Source organism: Colobus angolensis, unplaced genomic scaffold, assembly GCF_000951035.1.
Source record: "Colobus angolensis palliatus isolate OR3802 unplaced genomic scaffold, Cang.pa_1.0 Scaffold194, whole genome shotgun sequence".
In the NCBI taxonomy this organism is placed as follows: domain Eukaryota; kingdom Metazoa; phylum Chordata; class Mammalia; order Primates; family Cercopithecidae; genus Colobus; species Colobus angolensis.
In genome coordinates, this window is record NW_012115088.1 from 2,190,479 (window position 1) to 2,207,079 (window position 16,601).

The following is a 16,601-nucleotide window of genomic DNA, read 5'->3' on the forward strand; positions in this document are numbered from 1 at the left end:
GAGGAACATCTGAACTCCAAAAGGAGTTTGGCTCTGGGGTGGTAGGAGAGGAGTTGGGCCTAGTCCCGCTCCCTATCCATCCCACTGAAAGCCACCTCCACCACTCAATAAAACCTTGCATTCATCCTTCAAGTCCGTGTGTGACCCGATTTTTCTGGGATGCTGGGCAAGAGCTCGAGATACAGAAAGCTGTCACACTGGCCCTCTGCCCTTGCAAAAAGACAGAGGGACCATTGAGCTGCAGATGGCAAAGCTGAGAGAGCTTTGTAACTCCTAGACATTACCACAGGCCAGAGCCCAAAGCACTCACCCCAGCCTCTGCACTTGCCTATCTGCATGCTCCCCATCCCACATGGGGTTTGAGCAGTGGGGCGATTGAACAGGTGAGACATACCTGTCGCAACTTCTGCGAGGGGGATCAGGGAACTCTCTCATTTCATCGGTACATGGAAGAGTCTGGATATGAACCCAAGAAGTATTGTCACCAGGATGGCCCCTACTGACAGTGGGAAAACTGTTTTTTTGGTTTTTTTTAAGTCTGTTTATAGGCACAGCTGTTTAAAGAAACCAGATGGTCTGGATGCCACAAGTAGCTCCCTTGAGACCCCCTGCTGAATAACTGAGGAAGTTCAGACCCACATGAAACAGGTGTAGACCAGAGCAGGTGACCTCTAGCTACCTTTAAGTCTCCAGTTACCTTTAAGATATGTTAATGAACATACCATTATAATACTACAAAACTTTCCCCTAAAATTGCCCCCATTTTGTCTACATGCAATGTGTATAGAAACATGTTCATGTACTGTGCCTGTTTGCAACTCCATCCAGTGCATGCCTACATACTTCCCCAGGCTTGCCCCCAACTCTCTAAAACTCTCATGCCTCCAGGAAGATGGTGCCTTTGGAACATGAGCTCCCCTTCTCCATTCTTTGGCCACTGAATAAAAACCTGGTTGACTTCCCCATTGTATGTTCTTTCTTTGCAGCCAATGTGAAGTAGGCAAAGAACACAATTGACCAGTGACATTATGTCTCCAGGGGTCTTAGTCTTAAGCACCATGCTAACTGCTTTCCATATTTGCCCTGTACAAGACCTCACATGGTTGAATATTTAATAAATAAATTTGAATGGTGTTAATGAATTCTTTTAGGTTATTGATACTCGTTTATATGGCTGTGCCCTGATGCCAGTGATCAGGACAATGGTGCACTTCTCTAAAAAGGGTTGTGGGGTCCAGGTTCCACACTTCTCAGCAACATTAACCTCTAAAACCAAGCAAGGCAGGGGAAATCTCTGCACATTTATACAGCTAGAAAAATGAAATGGTTGAAAATAGGAAACTTTAATTAAAAGAATCTTCACTTAAACTTTTGTCTTTGGAGCTGTAGGTCTAAGAAATGGCACCAAAGTATTGTCTGTACACTTGATAGAAAACCTCTCACTCACCAAGAAGTGCCATCCTTGCCCTTGAAAAATGAACTTCGTCTATTCCTGTATCTTTGATCACGTGTTAATGTCCTTTAAAAGTGGAAATGGTTAGATTCACATTTAACAAAGCACAAATCATTCCCTACCATATTTGTAATTTTCAGGTGAAATTACAAGGATAAATATAAAAGGTGACCTATTAAAAAAACAGGAAATAAAAAGAAACCAGAGGGGTGGGTAAAAAAAAGTAAAAGTCTCTTTTAAGCCTTTGCTGGGCTGTGTTCCTGAAGGTAGTGGCCTGACTGTGCACATAAGCCTCTTAGTACCAGCTGAAGAGTCACCAGTCCTTTCTCTTCCATCAGTGCCTCCCTATTCACCATATGCAATTCAGAGAATTAATGACATTTCAGATCTGTAAGAAAGCCTCCTGGGGATGGGTGGGTGCAGAAAGCACAAAGGGATATTGATGTTAGAGTTTAACAGTCTATAGAATTCAGTGAGGGTCAAATAACTCAAGCAGAATCCAGTGTTTTAGCTTAGTTTCAAAGATAAGTGCTGTTCAGTAGGTGGTCAAAGAAGAGAATAGCATTCCAGACAAGAGGAACAGCTTGAGCAAAGGCACTTAGGTGAGAAACTACAACTGGTTCGGTATGGTTCGGGTGATGGACACTAAGTCAAGGACAGTAACAGAGGCTGAGAAGTCTTAGGCAGGGAGGTGCAACCTTGACAGGCCCTATAGGTCACACCAGAGTTTGAAGTCTATACCCTAGGCCAGTGGCTTACTCCCTTGGCTACATCCTGAATCCCGTAGGGAGCTTAAAGAAATTTTAACCACCAAGTCTCACCTGAGCAACTGAGTCAGAACCTCTAGCAGTGGGGTTAGATGTCAGCCTTTTATAAAAAGCTTCCTATGTGTATCCTGGGTTGGGAATTACTGCTGTTGACTATGGTGAACACTTAAAAGGTTTTAAGTAGAGATGCGACTTGGTCAGTTTCTTATTTCAGAAAGATCATTCTCACCACAGTATGGAGAACAAACAGGAACCATGTGTGAGGGCTGCAGAAAAGATACTGGGGAGGCTGGTGCAGTTCAGGTTAAAGATATCAGGGCCAGAACTATGGAAGTGGCCTTGAGACTGCAGAGGAGAAGTTAGGTAGTTGTCATCTTCCATCTGGGATTTGCTGGCAAATTGAATATGTGTGTGTGTGTTGCAGGGGTGGTGGGGAATAGACGATGTGGTGGATTACAAAAATGACCACAGACTCTCCTGTACATACCTTACCATTCTCTCACTAAGCATTAGAATCTGTTTTTCCACTTCTTGAATCTGAGCTGTGACTTTCTTTGGCTAGGATAATGTGGCAGAAGTGACATTTACTGAGCACTCTAAGCTTAGGTTCAAGGAGTTTTGTAAGTTTGCTCTCTCTCTCTCTTAGAACCCTGTGACTCCCAAGTAAATAAGCCTATCCTAGACAGCTAGACAATGAGAGACACATGGTCCAGTTGTCTGTCATCCTAGCCTATAGCCTGCCAACCACTAGACATGCAAAGGAGGCAATCACAGGTGATGGCAGGTACATGAAAGAGCCCAGTGGAGATTACTTTCTATAAAAGACTGTGCTAGATCCAATCTTCAGCTGTCCTCTTAGGAATGGCCAATACTACATCCGGCAAGAGCAATTCCTCTTAAAGTTTAAAAATTAGTTTCAAAACAGATTGTTTAAATGTCAAAACTTAGAAATTCTTATAATAGAAAGGAAACACAATCAGCTTAAAATACTACAGCATAAGCCCAAGGTCATGTCAAGTCAGTTGAGTAAATTAAATAAAGGATCACTGGGGTAGATCATCATCATCATAACATGGTAGAGGGTTTTTTTTTTGCTTTTGAAAGAATGTTTCTAATGTATTTCTTTTTAAAACATACTATATTGTTTCTCTTAATATGTTTTTGTTATTGAGTTTATTAATCATCAATGTACACATGGAGATAAATGCAAGCCATGCTTGAAAATTATATTCCTGAAATTTAACCCATAACCGCATTTGGACATCTGCCTGGATAATAAGCAGCTTTTTCTCTCAAAAATCATGCCACAGAAAGCAAAAGTCAGTGTTCTTTCATTGCTTTACAAAGCCTTTAACAAAAAAGTGGAAATGTAATTTCCTACCCAAAACATACTGACAGGCCAAATTCTTGGTCTCTTCCTCACTTTTACCTTTTACAAAGTATCATTCATAATGCTCCTGTGTATCTTCAGCCAGCATACCAAGCCACTGGGTATTTAAGGTATTAGATTTTTATTGCTAAATTACCACAAGGTTAGCAGCTCAATTTTATTATTTTGTTGTTTCTGTAGGTCAGAAGTATGGGCATGGTGTGGATTCTGTGCTCAGGGTGTAACTGGGCTGAAATCAAGGTGTCAGTTGGGCTGTAGTTTCATTTGGGGTTTATATGTGCTTAGATTCTCACTGTTGGTAAAATTCATTTCCTTGTGGCTGAAGGACTGAGGCCTCCATTTCCCTTTTAGTAGGCTTTAGATAGTTCTCAGCAGCTAGAGGCCACCCACAATTTCTTGCCACGGGGCAGTTCACAGCATGGCTGTTTGTTTTTGCAGGCTAGCAGGAGTAGTCTGAGTGCCTCTTCTGCAACCAGCTGGAGGAAAGACCTATTTTAAAGGGCTCACTTGACTAGATCAGACTCACCTGGGCAATCTCTCTATTTTGAGGTTAACTGATTTGGGACCCTGATTACATCTGCAAAATCCTTTTACAATCATGCCTAGATTAGCGTGTCAGGAGAGATGTGTGTGCACCAGGGCCAGGAGTCCTGGGGGCCATTCTAGAATTCTGCCTACCATAGCCATGACTAAGGGATCCTACAATCACACGATCGGATTCTAATTAAGTTGGGTACAAATATCTTCCACAGCATGAATTCTACCATCCATTTTCTCCTCGTAAGTTTTCCAATTGATTAAACTGTCCAGTTGGGTGTTTGACTTCATAAACTCCTGCAATCACAGGTGTTCTAGAGCTCCTGTAGGTCTGGTGTATGACTTGGGAGTGCTCCAAGGAGGATTAGAGAAGACAGCAGTCAACTACAGCACAATTCTGGGGTGTGAGGGAGAGAGGCCATACCTGGGACAGCAGCAGCACATTTCATGTACAAAGCAAGGGAAGAGAGATGAAGCCTTCCTCCTAGCAAGGACAGTTTTCCTCATGTGATTTTATGACTTTTGACATGTCATTCAATGACACCTGACAAACCAACTAATATTTATGAGATTGTGCTTCAGTTTGAGAAAATGACAAACTTTCGGTCAAATAGGACAGTTTCCTATCCTACAGCTCTCTGATGAGAAAATTGGAAACAGAAATGTCATTAATTGTTCTTTATACAAGAGTGTGTCAATTCTATAATGGAAACTTTGTGATCCTACATAAAGCCATTTCTATTACTTCAGAGTACAAAGAATTTGCAAAGAGATGTAGGCAGAATGTGGTGTTGGGAATTTAATTTACTTACCTGCAGACTGTTCCCTTTCCATCATAACTTTATTTAAATCATGGTTATGCTCTTAATTAACAATTTAATTGGTTGGTGCTTTCTCAATCCAGTTCTCTGGGGGCATGGTTTTCTGTTTAACTTTCTTGTTTTAATTCTTCAGCAAAACCATAAAATTTAATTAGGAAAGTAACCAGCTTTGTAACAGCAGTTCTATGTCTAATTAACTATGCTTTGACCGTCTCTTCTCAGATTCCGTTCAACATTGCACATGCATTTTGCATTTGTTCATGTTTCAGAGAAGACATTGTGAATTTATAGCCTATGCATGTAGTCCAATTACTTTCCACTTTCCCTAAGATGCTTGGTTACAGCTAGTGAAATCAGGAAAATTAACAAAGATTCATATATGAATCTGAGAGCCAAAGGCCAAAATGTAGGTTGTTAGTTCGCTGTGTGTGTGAGGTTTCTCCTACTGCAGAATAGATTACCACAAACTTAGCAGCTTAAAACAATACCTATTTATCATCTCACAGTTCTGTAGGTCAGAAGTCCCAACATGGCTGCCTGGATTCTCTCTTCAGGTATCAATGGGCTAAAATCAAGCTGTTAAAACAGCCCTCATGAGAATTACAAGTCAGACTTTAGGCAGAGTTACAGTTGGGCATTGACCAGGGTGTGCTGGTGCACGTCTACCCAAGTCCCTGCAGCTGCTAACTGAGAGCCACGTTGTGGGGAGCACCTGAGCACCTGCTCCCTGCATTGTTCCTATAGATGGAATCTCTGGCTCTGGACCTTTCCTATTCAAGAATTGCTTCAAGTGTTTTTCAGAGCTTGAATTCCAGCAGAATAGCTGACACCAACTAGTCTGAAGACCTTCACCAAGAAACAAACCCCGCAAAGAAGTGTAGGAAATGTTTTTTCATCTCCCTGTCCCATGACTTTACTCCTCACTTCTCAATCAATCTGAGATCCCAACTCCTGTTCAGCCCATCACCTGTTCAGACCCCAACGCAACCTCCTTGGGGACGCAGATTTGAGGTTTCCTCCCATCTCTTTGCTTGGCTGCCCTACAATTATCAAACCATTTCTCTGCTGCAACTCTTGTTGTCTCAGTGTATTGGTTTGTTACTACACAATGGGCAATCAAACCTAGTGGTCCTACAACAGTATCCGCTGGGCTGCTTCCTCCAGGCTTATGTGGCAGAATCCAGTTCCTTGTGGTTGGAGGACTGATATCTCAATTTCCCTGCTGCCTATCAGCTGAAAACCATTCTCACTTCCTAGGGGCCATTGGAATTCCTTAGCACATGACTCTCATGGATCGTTCACAACGTTGTAGTTTATGAACTGCTGTCTTGAGACCAGCAGGAGCACTTCTCTGATGTCTTCTGTGAACAGCTAGAGGAAACTCTTTGCTTTTAAAGTGCTCATCTGATTAGGTCAGGTCTGCCCTATGTCATTTCCCTTCTGCCATATAATGTAGCATCATCAAAGGAATGGCTGTCCCATCATATTCACAGGCCCCTCTTCATCCTCAGGGAAGTGATTATTCAGGGCATGTACACCAGGGGGATAGAAGTCTTGGGGGCTATCTTAGAATTCTGTCTAACACAGTGTGATTTAGGGAAGGAAGGCAACTAAAGGTTTCCTGGCAAACCCTCCTTCTTCCCTTCTAGAGGCAATGCACAGGGAATGCAAAGAAGCTGTTAGCAATGCCCATAATTCTGTCCCATTAGCTCCACAGGCCAGAAGATGACACACAGTCATATTCTTTTTTCTCTGCAGGCTGCTTTCTCTGCCTGGCTAGAATTGCTGCTTTCCATAGTACAAATGGTTTGCTTGGTTGAAATCATTCGAATTTAAAATGACATCAAGGTAACATGATGCTTTTAGGTAGAAATTTATCTAAACTCAACACCTCCAACTTCAATCCAATAAAACTATTTCTTTAGTGAAAGGAAATGAAGAAATGTGCAAAAAAGATTTAATAGAGCAGGCCTGAAAAATACTATCTTTAGAAAGGCCTGCTTGTAAAATTGGCCCTTTGGCTGGCATTTGGAAAGTTGAATATCAAGAGGATTACCACCACCCTAACTAATAAGAGTGACTCAATGTGCTTAGATTATGCAAATAATGTAGTTCATGCTGAACACCTACTTTTTTCTGGGAGCCTGGAATTTGGGTATGTGCCAGGCAGAGGGTATCTACGTAACTTTACTCCAATAAAAACCTTGGGCATTGAGTCTTTAATGAATTTCCCTGGTAGACAACACTGTATGTTTGTTGTCACAAGTTGTTACTGATGGAATTGAGCACATCCTGTGTGACTCTATTGGGAGAGGCCTCTTAGAAGCTTGTGCCTCATTTTCCCTGGACTTCACCCAGTGCTCCTTCTCCCTTTGCTGATTTTACTTTGTATCCTTTTGCTGTGACCAATCATAGCTGTTAGTCAGACTATATGCTGAGTTGGGTGAGTCTTTATGCAACCCATTGAATGCAGGGATGGTCTTGGTGACCCCTGATTCTAGGGTTAAAGTAAATGATAATGATAATGCTCACATTCTGAGTCTAGGCTCCACTGCCCTGCAAACTTGGCTTCAATACTCTCCATTGTGAAGATAATCAGAATAAACTGACTAGAGGCAAGAGGCAGGCCTCATTTGGGTCCTAGAGGGCTTGACACTGACTAGATCCATGTTGCAATCCCATACTGTGGCCTGGGGACAAGTTACTTAACTCTGTCTCTCTCAGTTTCTTCATCTGTAAAACAGCAATAACAATATACTCACTTCATGGGATTGTTAAAATGAGGCAATTTGTAGAAGCATGTAGCACTGTGGCTGAGAGGAGCTGGATGTGACTCTGTGTGGAATGGAATCACTAGAGCACAGTTGACATCTTAATATTAAGCTTCTTTCTCCCCTTCACTCTGCTCCCCTTTCCTCATCAGATCCCTTTCCCTCCATTCTCTCAGTTGACCCCTAAGCTCCTTTATATCCAAACCATTTCCTCCCCCAGGTGGCTACCTTTCCTTGAGGACTAAATGAAAACAATCTGCAGGAATGATTTTCTTTAAACGCTTACCTAAAAGGGCCCAATGTAAATGTGTGGTCATCAGTGCCAGCAGCCCTATTTACGGTCTATAGCTTTTGGTTCCATCTATGATGATTTCTGAGAGTTTATAAGTAACCCCTACAGTCCTCAAAGATGTAATTTTATTGCTTTTGATAATGGTAAGTGATTATCACAAATATAACAGTGAGAGTTCATTACTTTCTAAGGCCTAATACGTAAATAGATTCACTAATGGTAGAAACATCCTTTGAGAAATATTTTGCTCCAATATTTGGTTCAGAATATCTGTTCCCTAAAACACTGAACTCCAAAGTGAAAAGTGGCTCCTTTTCTGGTGGTATATGAAAACACGATTTCAGTGGAGACGGAAACTTCCACTCAAAACTTTCTTTGCTTCTTTGCAATTATTAAGTTCCTGGTGGACTATTCAGAAAGTGTTCAGCTACAACTGCTGAAAAGGATGTTGTGGGATGTATGTCCATATGTGACCAGAAGAGGTTAATGATAGCCTCCTAGAAGCAGATTCCTGCGAGAAGAAAAGGAGGTTTAGGAAATGCCCAGTGAGCATGGTCTCTCTGGTATTGCATAAAACAACCACAATTTGGGGATGGGTTCCTGTATCCTCACCCTGGGCCCTTGTAATGAGACACCATGCTTGAACTCAGTACTGTTTGTGTAGCGGCTGGGAATGAGGAGAAGACAGGGAATCAATAAACTCAATGTTCAAGACATCATTTGCAAATAAATTCAATATTTGAAGAGGAACATGCCAAAGAGAAAAATCAAACCATAAATAAAAGAAAAAAAGTTTGTTAATTACAAGTATCTCCAGAAGCTACCATGTCTCCTTCCTTCCTCATTCCCTAACACTCCTTCAGGTAGGACTGCACTTCAGCCATATAGGAAAAACATTTTTCTATTTCAAATTAAAGAATAATGAGGCCTGTTTGGTAATCTGCTTTGCTGTCCATTAAAATGAACCCTAAACCACCACATAGTTTTTGGACTTGCTTGTATTTTGGTAGGCATGGAAAAGAACCAGTCACACCACACTTCTCATCATAACTTTCAGGTAAAAGTTAACACTCAATTATATGCACTGATGGAGTTAGAGAAATGCTCTAACTCTAAAATTCATAAAGTTTATCAAAGATTGAATAATCAGAGCCTTCAACCTTTGCCAAGAAAATTCTCTTATCAGACCCACTGAAACATAGCAAAACTAATTAACTTGAATTTCTGGCTTTAATTTTTCCTCAACTCACTTCTGCTTAAAGTTTTAATTAAGAGGAAAGTGCCTAGATGATCAGTAGGAAGATTCAAGAAGAAACAGAGAAGTTCTAGAAAACAGGAAACTGAATTCATTCATTCATTAAGGAAAAATAATGACAAAACCATGTATTGAACTTCTAGGATATTCCAAACACTAACTAGAAATACAGCAATGAACAAAAAATATATAAACTATCTCATGAAATTTATATTCTACCTTGGAGATGGGTAATGAATAGATAATGTGTCAGATAGAAAACTATCTTTCTTCTTTTCTTTTGAGACAGGGTTTCACTTTGTTGCCCAGGCTAGAGAGCAGTGGCGACAGAATAAGGCCCTGTCTCAAAAAAAAGAGACACTAGAGCTCACTGCAACCTCCTAGGCTCAAGTGATCCTCCCATCTCAGCCTCTCTAGTAGCTGGGACTACAGGCATGTGACACCACACCTGGTTAAATTTTTACATTTTTTTGTAGAGATGGGGTTTCACCATGTTGCCCAGGCTGGCCTTGAACTCCTGGGCTCAACTGATCTGCCTGGTTCAGCCTCCCAAAGTGCTGAGGTTACAGGCATGAGCCACTGCACACAGCCAGAAAATTTTTGAGTAGCCTTAAATATCCTTTAAAAGCTCTTTCGGTTGGGCACAGTGACTCATGCCTGTAATGCCAGCACTTTGAGAGGCCAAGGCAGGTGGATCACGAGGTCAGGAGTTTGAGACCAGCCTGGCCAACATGGTGAAACCTCGTCTCTACTAAGAGGCAGGAGAACTGCTTGAACACAGAAGCCGAGGCCACACCACTGCACACCAGCTTGGACAACAGAGTGAGACTTCATCTCAAATAAAATAAAATAAAATAAAATAAAATAAAATAAAAGCCTTTCAAGTTATGTCCTTAGCCTTTACTTTCTTGGTTAATAAATTCCAATTATTCAACTCTAGTCAGCAAATCCCTGTAAACACAGCACAAGCACAATTCCAGCATAAGTGAGTAGATGCTCTATTACCTTAAGTTGATGGGATATTGTCTTCAGTGCGTATACTTCCTCTTCTGTTTTGGGAATAAATCTTATCACTTTATCACTATAAGATAAGAAAAGAAAGATGATAATTACTTTTCAAAAATAAAGATATTAGTCATCTCTTTCTTACCTCTTAAAATCTGCCTCTGCTTTTAAGAAGGAAAACAGCAAAACTTTTCATTGGCCCAGTATTTTATCCAGTTTATTCTCTGATTGCATTGTTCTTTTCTTCTTGTCTTAAAGCTATTTGGTGTTTAATCAGCTTTTGAAGATTACAAACTCACATTTAATATTATAAATGCAGAAAAAGGCCAACAACACAGGAAGAGTGGTGGCAACAAGAGAAAGAAACTTTCATGAGCTGCTCAGAGCAGATACCAAGAAGGAAAATTTCTGATGACAGAAGAAAGAAAAGTCATTCTTTTTTAAAACATAATGCTGAAAAGGAATGTGTCTTTCAGTGAGAGGATGTGAAATCCATACACTAGGGAAAGCTTCTCGTTTGAGTTCTTCCCACACGGAGAACAGTAAGGAGAGGCCCATCTCTATGGTGCAGTCATCTCATTTCTCTGGTACAGAGCTTCCTGCCTGGCTTGTGGGGCCAAAGAAGAGGGCCATCGGTGTTAGACACTGATGGCTGTAAATTTTTTAGTGATACAAATTAAAAATCAATGTTTACAACTGTTACAGAAACACCAGGGGTTTGGTCTAGGTCCTGCTGCTTTCGCACATAGCAATCACTGAGAAGATGATTATTACTAAGAAAGAAGGCTTTAATCAGGTGCTGCAACCAGGGAGATGGGAGCTCAGTCTCAAATCCATCTCCCTGATGGACAAAAACTAGAGGTGTATATAGCAGGGAAGAAATGTAGCAATGTGTACAAAACAGAAACTAGGGAGGAGCAAGGAAGCAATCGTAATGAATGAGGGGTCTTGCATCTCACTGTCAGAATGTGGTGATCTGGTGAGTTTTTGTTCTTTGATACTTTTTGATAGGCCTGAAGGTTGCTTTCTGAGGAAGGAACTCAGATAAAACGAATATAAGTTTCAATCTTTAAGACCAGAAGAATCCATCTGTGCTTATCAAAAAAACTCTCTATAGGACTACTGGGTCAGTTCCACAACCACAAAGGTTTTACCACAGTTGAAATTATATTTGGGCCGGGCGTGGTGGCTCACACCTGTAATCCTAGCACTTTGGGAGGCCGAGGTGGGTAGATCATGAGGTCAGGAGATCGAGACAATCCTGGCTATTCCGGCTAACACACTGAAACCCCGTCTCTACTAAAAATACAAAAAATTAGCCGGACGTGGTGGTGGGCGCCTGTAGCCCCAGCTACTTGGGAGGCTGAGGCAGGAGAAGTGTTAACCAGGGAGGCAGAGCTTGCAGTGAGTCGAGATCATGCCACTGCACTCCAGCCTGGGCAACAGAGTGAGACTCCATCTCAAAAAAAAAAAAAAAAAGAAATTATATTTGAACACACTTTAAGGTTCTTTCTGTAAAGGTCCCAAATTACCTAAGATGACTTAAGGTGCTGCTGTGTCTTTCAGAAAGTTTCTCTTTGGGGGCCTTGTCTCCCAGGTGTGCCAGAAAAGTAGTCTATCAATTTCTAGGTGTGTCATGATGAGGACAGGTTGGGAAGCCCAGCTCTAGCCCATAATAATCACAACTATCCAATGTCTTTTGCATAGAGTAGCTGCTTATTAAATATTAATGGATTGGCATAAAGGAGATTACTGAGAGTAATTGGCTTCCAGAGGAAATATAAAGGAAAAACTAAGTAAATAAAGCACAGTAGGAATTAATATTTTTCATAACTCTCTATGGCATTTTACAATGATTAAAGATAAGGTAGAATATTATTAATAGAATATAAAGCAGAAAACAAAAACTCTACTAGTTTACCCACAACTTGTCTCTCCAACCCCAAAGGTGCACCAGGAATAAGAATGGAATTTGCATGATTTTCTGTCATTTTACTTCTTAGATGATGATACGATTTGGATTGTGTCCCCACCCAAATCTCATGTTGAATTGGGGGAGGGGCTTTGTGGGAGGTGATTGGTTCATGGTGGCATATTTTCCCCTTGTTGTTCTCATGATAGTGAGTTCTCACAAGATCTGATGGTTTAAAAGTGTGTCACCTCCTTCTTTGCTCTCGCATTCTCCTGCCGCCATGTGGAGGTCCCTGCTTCCTCTTCTGCTATGATTGTGAGTTTCCTGAGGCCTCCCAGGCATGCTTTCTGTTAAGCCTGTGGAACTGTGAGTCGATTAAATCTATTTTCTTCATAAATTACCAGTCTCAGGTATTTCTTTACAGTGGTGTGAGAGAGGGCTAATACAGAGGGATAGCAGTTTCCAAGATGAAGTAAGGCTAATATAGAGGGCATCAGATCCCTCTGGATACTTCTGGACTTGCTGGGCAATGATTTTTAGGGCTTTATGTTTATTTCCAATCACAATAGCTTTATTATTTCAAATGATCCTGTAATAGCTCCTTTAGGCCTATGAATAAAACGGCTCTTGGCTTGCTGATGATAAATTACTGTGTTTTATGGACTGCTACTCTAAGAGAGCTTTACAGCTTTGATTTTCTCAAAATCACACAAACCACCTCTCAGTATCAATGTCATGAAGTTCATATTTCTGGAAAGAATAAAAGAAAGTACTAGGAAAAAATTATCAAGTCACTGTAAAACAAATCTAAATATAACTTTTGGAATTTAAATGTAACTACATCTCTTCTCTTTTCTGGTATACATTTCTCTGACCTGTGTTTTTCCTGGATTCATCATACCCTGGCCTTTCTCATCTGACCCAATACAATTCTTGGCAGAGAAAGCAAGCTCGGCTGGGTGATATGGCTGTTTTTGATGGATGGATCACTTGACAGCTTGCTGAAAAACACCTCCATCTGGGGCCTTGTCAGCTCCTCAAGAGTGCAAGAAAAGCAATCTGTAGCTGTTTTACAGCCATAAGAACTTTTTTTTTTTTTTTTTTTAAAGATGGATAATTCAACCTGGCAATCAGTTCCTCTTCTGCAAATAAGTACAGGATACAAAGAAACTACCCTTGGGATTATTTAACCCTGAAAGTGATTGCTCAAACCCAGTTTTCTCATTTTTGTTACAAAAAGTTCACTTCATCCTAGCCTTTAGAAATTCTCAGGTGTGACTTTAGAAATGAGTTTATTACTGTTTGATAACTTATCAAAGGACAGAGAATAAGGAAGGCAATGTAGAAAGACCCATGAAATGTCATGCTGTTTTGTGAACCAGTAAATTATATTGATGGAATGATGGGTAACCAAAGCCCAACAAGAGCTCTTTATTCAGCATGTGAAAACCACATGACCCCCAAATGCCCTGTTTGTTTCACCAAACAAAAAGCTTACTCTCCCTAAATCTGATAGCTAGTGTTTTTTGAAGTGGGGAATAATTTGGTGGTAGAAACAGGGAAGTTTCAGGTAGTCTACTGGAACTTAGAAAAACTAACCATGCAAAACTATCAGAGGAGGTGAGCTTAGAGGCTTTTCCTTATAACTTATCAGGTTTTTTTTTTTTTTTTCACTGTTAGGTGGCAACATCAACTTAAGACCCTTTGGCTACCCTTTGGGGTTAAGATGAGGGAATGACAGAATTGAATATGGGTTGAGGTTAGAAAGACTACTGGGCAAGCAGCTGCTCGTATGCACATATATTTCTAACTTAGCCTATATAAAGTTGTCCAAAGAAAGACAGCATAAGCATTTTTAATTTTAGTTTAAGGATGTCTTATAGAGGAAGCAGGATATTCCAGATAACTAGTCTCCCAGGAATTATTAATCCATGATATGCTTATCAATCCATGATATGCTCACATTTTGTTCCTTTGCCCTACAAGACAAATGAGGTTATATAGCTATAAAGCCCACGTTGAGTTTGGTTGTGAGTTTGACTAATAATCCTGCTGTACAGTAGCAACCACATGAATAAGATAACAGTAAATAAATGTAATCAGTTCAAAAAGTATTACCAAATGCGTCCTGAGCATGTATGCACCGAGAGAAAATTCAGAAAGGGAACACAATCTCCAACTCTATACTACGCCTGGGTCTCAGTTTCTTCACTGGAGGAGTGAGGGATGATTTCCTAGCTGCCTTCCAACATGGTGAAAACCCGTCTCTACTAAAAATACAAAAACTAGCTGGGCATGGTAGCATGTGCCTGTAGTCCCAGCTACTTAGGAAGCTGAGGCAGGAGAATTGCTTGAACCTGGGAGGCGGAGATTGCAGTGAGCCAGGATTGTGCCATTGCACTCCAGCCTGGGCAACAGAGCGAGACTCTGTCTCAAAGAAAAAAAAAAGGTTCTAAGACTGTGTTGCCTGGGTTTGACACCTCCCATATTGATTGCCATTCTTCTGTGCTTTAACTGTGCAGCAGCTAAGGAAGAGTATCTCTGTCCTCTAGGCAACCCGAAAGTCCTGTTGAAAGACAGAGATACGAAGCTTCAGATGTTTCCTTGTGGCTCCTGGCATGACCTTTCACAGCTGATTCCATTATGAAATCCTAGACTTCTTTGTATGCTATAGAATTTATGAACCTACACTTGAAAAATTAAAATATTATATAGCATATGAAATGAGAAATTCTCTTCCAACCCCAAGCCTTCTATCTTCCCTTTGTAGCCACTGTTAATAGTTACTTGTGTATCACTCTGAACTCTTTTCTGCATTAATCCACATACACGCAGTGTTTGTTTTACAGCATTTTGTAACACTAGTTTGCTTTTATCTTTCACTTCATATGTTGGTTTTAAAATATAATAAGTCCTTGATTAACATCAATGATAAGTTCTTGGAAACTGTGACTTTACGTGAAACAGTGTATAACAAAACTGATTTTACCACTGATAAAAGCAAGTTAAGTTCCTATGGGCATATTTCTGGTCATGAAAAAATCACCAGGTGGGGCGCGGTGGCTCACACCTGTAATCCCAGCACTTTGGGAGGCCGAGGCGGGTGGATCACAAGGTCAAGAGATTGAGACCATCCTGGCCAACATGGTAAAACCCCATGTCTACTAAAAATACAAAAATTATCTGGGTGTGGTGGCATATGCCTGTGGTCCCGCCTACTCTGGAGGCTGAGGCAGGAAAAACATTTGAACCTGGCAGGCAGAGGTTGCAGTGAGCCGAGATTGTGTCACTGCACTCCAGCCTGACGACAGAGTGAGACTCCATCTCAAAAAACAAAACAAAACAAAAAAACACCAAATTTCTAAATAAAGACCCATAGCTGGGCGTGACTCATACCTGCAATTCCAGGACTTGGGAGGCTGAGGTAGGAGAATAGCTTGAGGCTAGGAGTTTGAGACCAGCTTGGATAACACAATGAGACCCTGTCTCTGCAAAAATAAATAAATAAATAAATAACTAGCTGGGCATCGTGGCACACACATATAGTCCCAGCTACTTGGGAGGCTGAGGCAGGAGGATCATTCAAGCTAAGGAGTTGGAGGCTGCAGTGAGCTATGATCAAGGCATTTTGTCCAGCCTGAGTGACAAAATGAGACCCTGTCTCAAAAAACAAACAAACAAAAAACAAAAAAAGACTCGAAGTACTTCTAATATTAAACATTGAAATACATGTGAACTATATATACATTTAAGAAAAATTAATAAAGACAAGATTATGTACTCAATTTTTGGCGAATCTGAGAGGGATAGTGGTTGTTGCAGTGGTGGGTTAAATCAAGGAATAAATGTTTGCAAAGCTAAAATATGAACACCTCTTCCCAATATGCAGTTCAAACAAACAATAACAAATACAATGGGTTTGCTGAGGGCTTTTGTACTGCATCATTTATTGTCATGCCTTTGTATGATTTTGTCTATGAGTTTTTATTTTAAAATAATTTGTATTCATTCCTGGCTGGGCGCTGTGGCTCACGCCTGTAATCCCAGCACTTTGGGAGGCCGAGGTGGTTGGATCACAAGGTCAAGAGATTGAGACCATCCTGGCCAACATGGTAAAACCCCGTCTCTACTAAAAATACAAAAATTAGCCAGGCGTAGTGGCAGGCAACTGTAATCCCAGCTACTTGGGAGGCTGAGGCAGGAGAATGGCGTGAACCTGGGAGGTGGAACTTGTAGTGAGCCGAGATCGCACCACTGCACTCCAGCCTGGGCGACAGAGTGAGACTCCGTCTCAGTTAATAATAATAAGGCCGGGCGCGGTGGCTCAAGCCTGTAATCCCAGCACTTTGGGAGGCCGAGACGGGCGGATCACGAGGTCAGGAGATCGAGACCATCCTG

The 16,601-nt window shown here is 41.1% G+C and overlaps 1 protein-coding gene across 1 annotated transcript in view; it reads right to left on the reverse strand.

The window, feature by feature from the left end:
* The window catches only part of CPA6 (carboxypeptidase A6), a 320,457-nt gene that overhangs the window by 189,791 nt on the left and 114,065 nt on the right, over nt 1–16,601 (reverse strand). The window contains exon 2 of the mRNA XM_011940914.1: nt 10,292–10,367. Within this exon, the coding sequence (XP_011796304.1) occupies nt 10,292–10,367 (76 nt within the window). The remainder of the gene's footprint in view (nt 1–10,291; nt 10,368–16,601) is intronic.